This window comes from Plasmopara halstedii (assembly GCF_900000015.1).
Source record: "Plasmopara halstedii genome assembly, contig: Scaffold_3060, whole genome shotgun sequence".
Classification (NCBI taxonomy): domain Eukaryota; phylum Oomycota; class Peronosporomycetes; order Peronosporales; family Peronosporaceae; genus Plasmopara; species Plasmopara halstedii.
In genome coordinates, this window is record NW_020189964.1 from 808,923 (window position 1) to 818,440 (window position 9,518).

The 9,518-nt window shown below is 44.9% G+C and overlaps 2 protein-coding genes across 2 annotated transcripts; one reads left to right on the plus strand and one right to left on the minus strand.

Moving 5' to 3' along the window:
- Positions 1 to 1,372: 1,372 nt before the first annotated feature.
- Positions 1,373 to 3,085, minus strand: PHALS_15185 (dna polymerase i). Its single transcript, XM_036407232.1, has one exon. The coding sequence runs from the start codon at positions 2,477 to 2,479 to the stop codon at positions 2,291 to 2,293; it is 189 nt and encodes a 62-aa protein (XP_036263476.1). The 5' UTR covers positions 2,480 to 3,085; the 3' UTR covers positions 1,373 to 2,290.
- On the plus strand, positions 3,085 to 4,374 carry PHALS_06680 (nak mpsk protein kinase; the record flags this gene model as incomplete). Its single annotated transcript, XM_024720013.1, has 7 exons — positions 3,085 to 3,101; positions 3,167 to 3,419; positions 3,493 to 3,530; positions 3,596 to 3,707; positions 3,772 to 3,925; positions 3,989 to 4,211; positions 4,284 to 4,374. 7 exons carry the CDS (start codon positions 3,085 to 3,087, stop codon positions 4,372 to 4,374), a joined length of 888 nt encoding a protein of 295 aa, XP_024585254.1.
- Positions 4,375 to 9,518: the final 5,144 nt, after the last annotated feature.

Consider the following 9,518-nt stretch of genomic DNA (forward strand, 5'->3'; position numbering starts at 1 on the left):
AGTGCGTCAACTGTTGCTGCCGCGTCACATGGATGCGTCTGGCTACTTCACGATTGTTTTGACCCACTCAGGGTCTACAAGAACACCGTGCTCACCAACATAACAACCGAGGACCGGAACTTCGTTAGCAACAAAAAAAAACGTTGCAAGATTTGCTTGCGATGAATCCTCACGCATACATTTTAGCACCGAACAGATGTGCTCCAAGTGAATATGTTTGGCTGATCCACCATCATCATCATTCGAATGAGCAAAAATATTATCAACATTGGTCTGTGCGAAGCGTCGCATTGGTCGAACCAAATGTGACACCAATCGATTAAACGTTGCTGGGGTACCGGGTAGTCATTGTAGCATCACAGACCACTCCCATGACGTACCGGAAGGTGAACTTACAGCCGTCAAAGGGACGACCTTCTCCCTCATCAAGATTCGACTAATATCGTCTTCATATTCAACTTGTCATAAGCGTTAACAATACGCCATTTACCATTTGGTTTACGCACACAAAATGTAGGCGCGCTGTGAGGGGACTTGCTATCCCTCAACAACCCAGCAGCTTGCTTTTGAGCAAAGAACTTATCGATATATTCAATTTGCTCACGCTACAGTTGCCACTGTCAAAGAACTGCATGCTTTGAACCAATTTCACAATCACAATCGTGTCGAACGCCACGTTTGGGTGGAAGACCAGAGGACGGGTTCACACTAAGATTGTCAGGGTCGTGCTCCTACAGTCAAAGGTCGACTGAGCGGGACTATGCTCATCATCGGTTATGGATGATTCGGCTCTCAAGCAATTTCGACAGCGTGTAGTTACGCAGAGGACCGACTTTTGAAAGACCCAATTCTTGACTTGTTCTGGAATACAAGGACCGCGATGTCACAACACTTATGTTCGAGTAGGAAGTCATCGTAAGTGACTTCCTCACGATGCACCCACCAGCTCTTCCATCGTCGGCAAAGGTGGCAAATAATCTGTACTGGTAACTTCGTTGCATCCACAATACGTAGTCCAGCACACTCGCATGCTATAATCCATAATGGGGAGTAGTGCGCTGGACTGAATCACCCGCGGACTCACCCGCATCCAGGGAGGGAGTACCAACACAGCGATCAACAAGTTCCGCCAATTCCGTCACATGTGTGGGCTCAACCACACAACGGGTGGGAGCATCACCTTTGTGGTCAGTTGTATTCACTGACCCACAATCCGACTCAACCACTGTATTAGCGGGAGTATTGGCACATCCAACCACAATCGATTCCTTCGACTTTTTACACACAAGTCCACAACATTCTTCTATCTTGAGGTGGGCAACAACCGGCATATATTCCTCATAATTTTTTTCCGGCGAGCACATCGCCATACCAGCCAGTATGCAAATCTGACAAAGTGTCTAAGTCACGCTCGAAGTCGAAGCCGAAAGCCAAAACCAAATTTTGAAAGGGACTGGGGCAAAGCGTAAAGCACTTGAAAAGCCGCATCAAGCGATACAAACAAGAAAATTTGAACGCTCGGTCTGTAAATAATGACCCGATGACAATAGAGCCAACAGACCTACGCTCTGAGAAAACGACGAAGGTTTTACGAGAAGTACTCAAGCGGGGTGATTTTTTATCGTGAAGCAGCTTGCTACAATAATTGAAGAGTATAAAAAGAATCCGCGACTCGACTGGAAGAACTGCATAAGGTTTTAAGTCGAGATGATCATACGGATAACCCTCTGTAGACAAACTTAGCGGCACGAATCAAGAAATCAAGATATGGTTCTCAGACCGCTGTGCCAAGCAGCGTCTTGATCTCATTAATATGAGAATAAAAGAAACGCGAGCAGATGTTCTGGTGAGTAGATGCTCGGAGTCTAAGGGCAAATTTTAGATCGGTAACAACAATTGCAGTTAATCACGTAAGCCCACCTGCCAAAGATGCGTTTAGGCTAGGCAAACATTTTTCACACCTGGGGAAAGTAGGCCTTTTTGTTTGAGTCTGATTTTCCACAATGTTTTGTCGATACATGTTGCTAGCTTAATGTTAAGTTGTAGCTCATTTATCTAAAACTGATCAAGCTCTTCAATTGCAACAGGTAGCGCGACTGTATTGACGAGTTTGATCATCCAGGAGAACTTGATAGAAGAAATGCACTCGAATTTTGTAAAATTAGGTCATTGACTGTGTCTAGATGGCGCAGCATGGGCATACTGTGCGAGTAAGTGCACTACCGTTGATAGATCTCGACAATGGTAGCAGGCAAAATATCTTGGGAGCAGGCAATATATCATTGTCCACTTAAGCGTCTTCTGTTGTTTTTAATTTTGCCACTTCGTTGATGCCATCATGCACGAGTTGCAAAAAGTCGTTGTCGTTTGAAATGAGGAGTACGTCGAAGCCATAAGCCGTGTATTGCGTCGAGTAGGAGGCGATGATGTCATCCGCCTCCACACCCTGGCGCTCAATACAGTTGACGCCGGCTGCCATTAAGGCTTCTTTCTAACGAATGAGGCGTCGTTGGTCGTTGCCTCTTGTAGTCCGGCTGGATGATGCTCCTGATAGACTGCTGTTTCGAATGAAAGACAAATAGTATGTGCTCAGGACAATGCGCCTTGTCCATTCGCCGCAAGAGCCATCGACCGTTTCATTTTTGCCTTTGCCATTTTGCATCTAATTATTGACAAAAGAGTTAGAGAAATGTATCACACGAATTACGAAAGTAAGTTACGCACGTTTCAATGTTGGACATCTGATTGTAGAAATGATAGATTACATTATTGCCATCAACTAGGAGGCTTTTCTTTAAAAAGCTAGTGTTTTGCACTATCGCTGACGTAGCCGTTGCAAACAAGCGCCGCCCGATACAAGGATATGCATCTGTCATTAATCTTTAAAGAATGTATTATTAATAACGCGATCTATTCGAACTTAACTCGGACTTCTCGTTATCAACAATGACCGAAACTGAAGGGTTCTTAGCGCGGCAATCATCTGGAGCCACATCAGGTCGTATCTGCTCAGCCGTGACATTCTTTCCTCTTTATGCATCCCGGCGACTTCTATCATGTTTAGGATACTCAAATTCCGTGCGTATGCAGAGTGGCCGAATGTACATGAGTATTGTTTACCCCTCTTGTCACATCGCTTGAAAAATTCATTTATTGAACTCTCTAGGGTGATTATCAGCTCTGAGATTGCACAAGGAGGATTTTCAATTGTATATAAGGCTAGAGATACTGATACGGGCGAGGCTTTTGCGTTGAAAAAAATAATATGCCAGGCAGAAGAACAAGTGCAGCTGGCGAAGGCGGAGATCCGAGCGCATAAGGCTTTCGCGCACCCGAACATCATGCCGCTGGCTGATTACGCTGTTTTATCCACTGAAGAAGAAGCGTATGAGTATTATTTGCTGTTCCCATATATGGAGGTGTTTGCGATCTTGCTGATGTATGCGAAAGCATTAAGTTTGTATTGACCTGAACTTTTACCATCGATGATAGAGTGGAACGTTACGCGATATGATAAATACTGCAATAAGGTATTTGCTGTACAAAGCATTGGGTTTACCACTTCGTTATGACAAGTCGCAACATTTTATGACAGACAAGACGTGCGAATCCCTGAAGCTCATATTCTGGACATGTTTCTCCAGATCTGTCGAGCTGTAGCAGAACTACACTCAAATGTACCGCCACTTGCACATCGCGATATAAAGGTACCACCAACGCTACAGTCGTTTGTGTGAGTTTAATCAGTGCTTGCGTCATTGTTTGTCTCAGCCGGAAAATATCATGCTGTCCGACGAAGGAGAGCCACTCTTAACGGACTTTGGCTCGGTCACAACGGCTGATGTTATTGTATCTGGGCGCTCTGACGCTCTTTTGCTACAAGAGTACGCTGCACAATATAGCTCTATGGCTTATCGGGCGCCAGGTATGAAGCAAAGCTTACACATATTACACAAATCTGCTTGGCTCAAACGTTTTCCGGCTCCAGAACTTTACGAGGTACCAGCCAATTCGCACATTACCAGCGCCACCGACGTGTGGTCACTAGGCTGCTTGCTTTACGCAATGGCATTCGGATTTTCGCCATTTGAATGCTCTTTCTACGATTCGGGTGTCGTGCGCGTCGTGGAGTGCACATACCTAGCAGTCATCGGTCCGATTAAATTCCCAAAGAACTGTTCGTACTCATCAAAATTTTGCGAAATGATACGGTGCGTCTTTTGCACTTTAAGGTGAGATGTGCAGGCGCTGGACGACTTTATTGTTTGTTGTGTTTGGTGCAGGTGGATTTTGAACCAAGACGCTACTACGCGACCAACCGTATTTGATATAATTGAGCGGCTACACAACCTTAATAAACTCGATAATGAATAGATTTTGTGTTCAAGGTGCGTGGTGATCTGTCCGCGGCGTATTACCAACAGATCTATGGTCAATCGGAACGCATTATTTACTGTGTTGAGGATAATATTAAATTGCTTGCGCGGTGCGACCGTGGTGCAAAAGCGACAAATTTTAATTCACTGCGTTCGCGTCACACAATGCGATTCATGCTGATTCAGGCTCCACGCCTTCGTTTAAATCTGTGTATCAGATTTCTCCAACATCCCCATAAAAAGGTTTCTGGCTAGCTGGGTCGAATTGCTTATGCAGGATTAAAAGTCTCGTATCAGAATTGATATATATTTCAGCTAGTAATAAATGTGCTTGCAAGACGTGCAACAGCAATATTTCAGATTTCAAGCAAGAATGCGTTTACGATAAAAATCCAGCGCAACCACTCTATAGACAGCTATTGTTATGTGGGGAGCGGTCATATTTGTAACCCATACGACGGCATCGTACCCCAGCTGCAGAGATTCACTAAATCATTCAAAATTTAAAACGAATGCAAAATATCTCGCGTTCACTATGGATTGTATATTTCGCAGCGGAATCACGCTCGAATAAGCTGACAAACGTCTGGACTGACTCTTGTAACCGAAAATTTTTGCCTCCAAAATCGGTGATTCAGTTCAAAAGCGACTGAGGCTGCTAATAGCAAAATTTGGGATCCAACTAGTGATCGAACTCTTTACAGTCAAGTACGCCAAATGCAAATGCTGAGAAGGCGTGCGCCCGACAAATGCAAATGCTGAAGGTGCTGGTCATGCGAGGATACCCCCTTGTCAATACCGCTCAGGTAAGGCGGTACCCAATTTGATTTGGAACAGCTTGCGACTCGGAGCAGTCATAACCAATATTCGACAAAGTAAAGGAAATACAATAACTCATTAGAACTTGAGAGGATTTGTTTCTCTCAGAAAATTCATTTAGTTTACGCCAAATCTAGTAATCAAAAGCGTTCTCTGTGTTAGATGCAAGATAAATTCGTTGTTAACTCAGCCAGCGAGTCTAAATCATATCGTTGGGGTGAGCGCTCCTCAGCAGAGTTATATGCGCACAATATTAGGCGCGAACGTGGAGATTTTATGTAGAAAAAACTTAAGGTATGAGAAGCGCTAAAACGACAGATGTCTCGCTCGTTTGAATCACCGAAACAAGCCTACCGTGTGCGCTCATGATATTTGCTCGTCCACCAAAGAGGCAAAACATATATGTCTCCGCCCTTGAATCTCGTAGTGTCATCTTGCGGTGACGACAAACCTCTCTCTTTCTGAAAGGCTTGAAATGTTACCATCTTCATAGGGAGGTGAAACTTTTGCGCCTAACTTATCGCTTTCGAAGAGGCAGTCGTTGTCGCACTCAATGCGTAGTGCAACTTCGATGCCTCAAAGGTCTGTTAGATACGATGGTTGGAAGTCCTACGAGAGTGCCAGGAGCGATGGATCCAATCGATGACGGAAAGAGAAACTTCTTTCTTACCGAGCAGCTCAGAGGTCCTTAAGGAGTTGCGGTATTGAACAAATATGTCTTGTGTGCTTTGGCACTCTCAGGTAACAGGTATGACTTAGGTCTGTTCTCCAATAACTCTTGCCAGCGAATGTTAAGTCCTTGTAGGCGCAGCGAGATTGACTTGGAGGCAACTGGACTCTACTGTACCGCGTGGGAGTCTAAATTAATCGGTCTTATATCCAAAGGGAGCGAACTTGAATGAAGTGGGGCTCACAACTTCGGTTTGTTTTGTCAAATTTTCATGAGATACAGAAGAATCCTTTGCACTGCTGAGTTAGGACGCCCCCCACTTACATCAGAGGTACTACTAATCGCACAAGCGATACTTGCGGTGTCGCAAGCCATTTATAGATATGGCGTCAATCCGGAGTATGAACGAACTGAATTGTTCATAGCAAACTTATCCAATAGTAATAATGTACTCCATTCTGCAAAATATTCAAACATAAGCTTCTCGACACGTCACTGATCACTCGCCTTGTTTGCCCATCGGTCACTGGGTATACCGCTTTGGACATATCCAAGCGGATGCCAGGAATTCGGACCGATTCTTTTCAGAATCCACTAGTGAATCGTGTATTGTTAGGACGATGACATCCGGCAATCTGTGATTTCGATAAACATGGTAAAAAACAATTTAGCCGAACCTGGCATCGATAGATCGGCTCACAGAGCGATGCAAACCATTTTGCTAAGTCTGTCAACAAAGACGAACACCCTCGAGGAAGCCGAAATGAAGTCGAGACCGACTGATATCAAACAGTCAGAAGGAGCAGAACGACTCTGCAGTGGCACTTGCATGTGCCGTGCATTTTTCACGCACTGACGAACATCGTATGTCTTAACATATCGTGCCACCCATTTGAACATGTGGGCCACCAAATTGGGCACTGATAGACTGGAAGGCCCTCTCACGGCCAAAGTGACCGGCCATCAGCAAATCCTGTACCTACTACGCTAGTACACGATCTTGTACTTCAAATTATCGTTGTGAGAGAACCACAATCCGTGGCTCGTCGTCATGTGCGACTTCATAGTAAAGATGACCATCCTTCCGTGCTAACGATGCAATCTTGATTTCAAGCGACCAGAAAGCCTGTCATGGAATTCCGTATCATTCAATGACAGTGCTCTGATGATCAGATCACACTGTCATCCTCAAGATACACTCGACGTTTCATATCAAATACATTGCTTTCGACACAGCTGATATGAGCTGGATCATTATCAGAACGACGTGACAATGCGTCCGTCAACACATTCAGTTTTTCTGGCCTGCGCGCGACCGTAAAGTTGTATTCTGCGTAGAATGACAACCAGCGAGCCATTTGCTGTGACCAGTGAGGCGGCTAAAATGCATATTGCAAGCTTACATGTTCCAAATAGACGACAAATGGAGTTAAATCCTAGAGGTGAACACAAAACTTCACAAGAACATATTTCATTTCCAAAAAACCTTGTCGTCGACGAAATAGCTTTTTTTTGTTGCCGCGATTGAAACGACACGACAGTGTCCTTCTGAGTCCTTTTGCAATAAATAATGCACAAACCAACTGCAGGCTCATGAGTGTCACACACCACGCTATAGGGCTTCGTATCATCTGTAATAGTTGTGAGACTAATTAATTGAACGTTGCTGGGGTATTGGATAGTCCTTGTGGCATCACAATCCACTACCATAACATATCGGACGGTGTACTAACGGCCGTCAGACAATATCCATCGAAGACTAAACTGTGTACAGCCGGACATACGGTGGATAACATCAGCCTTACTTCAGCGTTTATGCTTGAACAATACGCCATTTACCATTTAGTTTTTACGCACACAAAACGTCGTTGTGCTGTAAGGGGATTTGCTCTCCCAGCAGCTCGCTTTTCAGCAAAGAACTCATCGATATATTTACTTTGATCATTCTACAGTGACCACTGTCACATCACTGCATGCTCTAAACCAAATTTACGATCAATTTCGTGCCAAACTCCAAGTTTGGGTGGGAGACAAGAGGGCGGATTTCCACTTAGGATGTCAGGGTCGTGTTACTAAAGTCAAAGATCGACTCAGCGGAACTGAGCTTATCATCTGTTATGGATGATTCGGCTCTCAAGCAATTTCGACAGCGTGTTAGTCACGCAGAGAATCGACTTTTTTGAAGAATCCAGCTAGTCCTTATTCTTGATTTGTTAATACAATGACAGCGATGTCAACACACTAGAGGTGTGTAGGAAGTCGTTGTAGGGGACATCCTCGAGCTGCACCAGCTCTTCCATTGTCGGCAACAGTGCCAAAAGACGATCTGCTCTGGTAACTTCACAACCAGTCAATTCATCGAAAATACACGGACCAGTATATTTGCATGCTATATCTTCATTTTGGGGGGGGTTAGTCCGCCGGACTGACTGACCCGCGGATCTAACCGCATCCAGAGCGGAAATCTCACCACCGCGATCACCAAACTCCGTTGTTTCTTTCAAATCTCTGTGCTCAATCACACAATGGGTGGGAGCATCTCCCTTGTGGTCACTGACCCACAATCCGACTCAACCACTGTATTAGTTGGAGTGTTGGTATATCCAGCCGCAAAGGATTCCTTCGATGTTTCTGTACGCACATGTCGAAATCATTCTTTTGCCTAACGGGGGGCAACAATCGGAATCTCATATATTCTTTTCGCTGACCAAATCGCCATGCCAACCAACAATTAACACGTTTATAAGGGGCCACCTTTGGGCGCCACTCTTACCGACACACTTCCTAAGTTGACACCCCATGCGAATCGTATTTTCCTAACCGGGGATATTTCAATCGCATGACATATGCCAATGGAGTGTTGATCTTTTCCAGCAGCATACGACTGCCGGGTGCCTGATCGCTTCATCTGGTGCATGGTTAAAGAGCGTTCATTACTCCCAAGAATCTGACCTACACCAGGAGAGCCACTTCCAATCGTTTTTGATCTTCAATCAATTCATGGCTCGTACTCCTCAAGCCACGGCATACCTAAAATCAGATCATAGCGCTTGTCCATTTCGAGGAATGTGAACACTTCCTCCGTGTTGAAGTCCTCAAACTTCACTTGAAGATCAGCTTTATTTCTTAGGCGGTGACCACCGCACCAGTAGCCAACTTCACTGAGATAAAGCCATTCTTCTATCTACTATATCCAAAAGCACTCAAACATTTTTAGCAGCACTTTGCTTCTACGCGTAGCTTCGCGACGCACCGGAATAAATCAACACCCTTAACGAACGCCGTAACACTTCTCACTCACCGTGACCATAAGGAGACCATTCTGACTCGTGTCGTTCAAGAAGGACATCGATACTTCGAGGGCAAAACACTCATGAGAAGCTCTACCACCACACTCAAACATCTTATAATTGCCCCAGTAGACCGCCTTGTATCTACTGAATTCTTTTGTTTCTCGAACGCCTAGTGGTATTGGTACCACGTGACTCGGAACTTGCAGCTGCCGTAGCAAAACGCTTGAGGAAGCGTACTCTAGGTAACCGACCTTTCGTCCTTTACAAGAACCAGATATGAGTAAGCGGATCACAATCCGCTCACTCCAAGAGTGATTATTGCCTTCCCAAGGCTAATCGACTCTTCGGTTTAAATTCCAA

Bases quoted from the DNA above. Each gene is read 5' to 3' on its own strand.
- PHALS_15185 (XM_036407232.1), bottom strand. From the start codon at position 2,479: ATGGCAGCCGGCGTCAACTGTATTGAGCGCCAGGGTGTGGAGGCGGAT.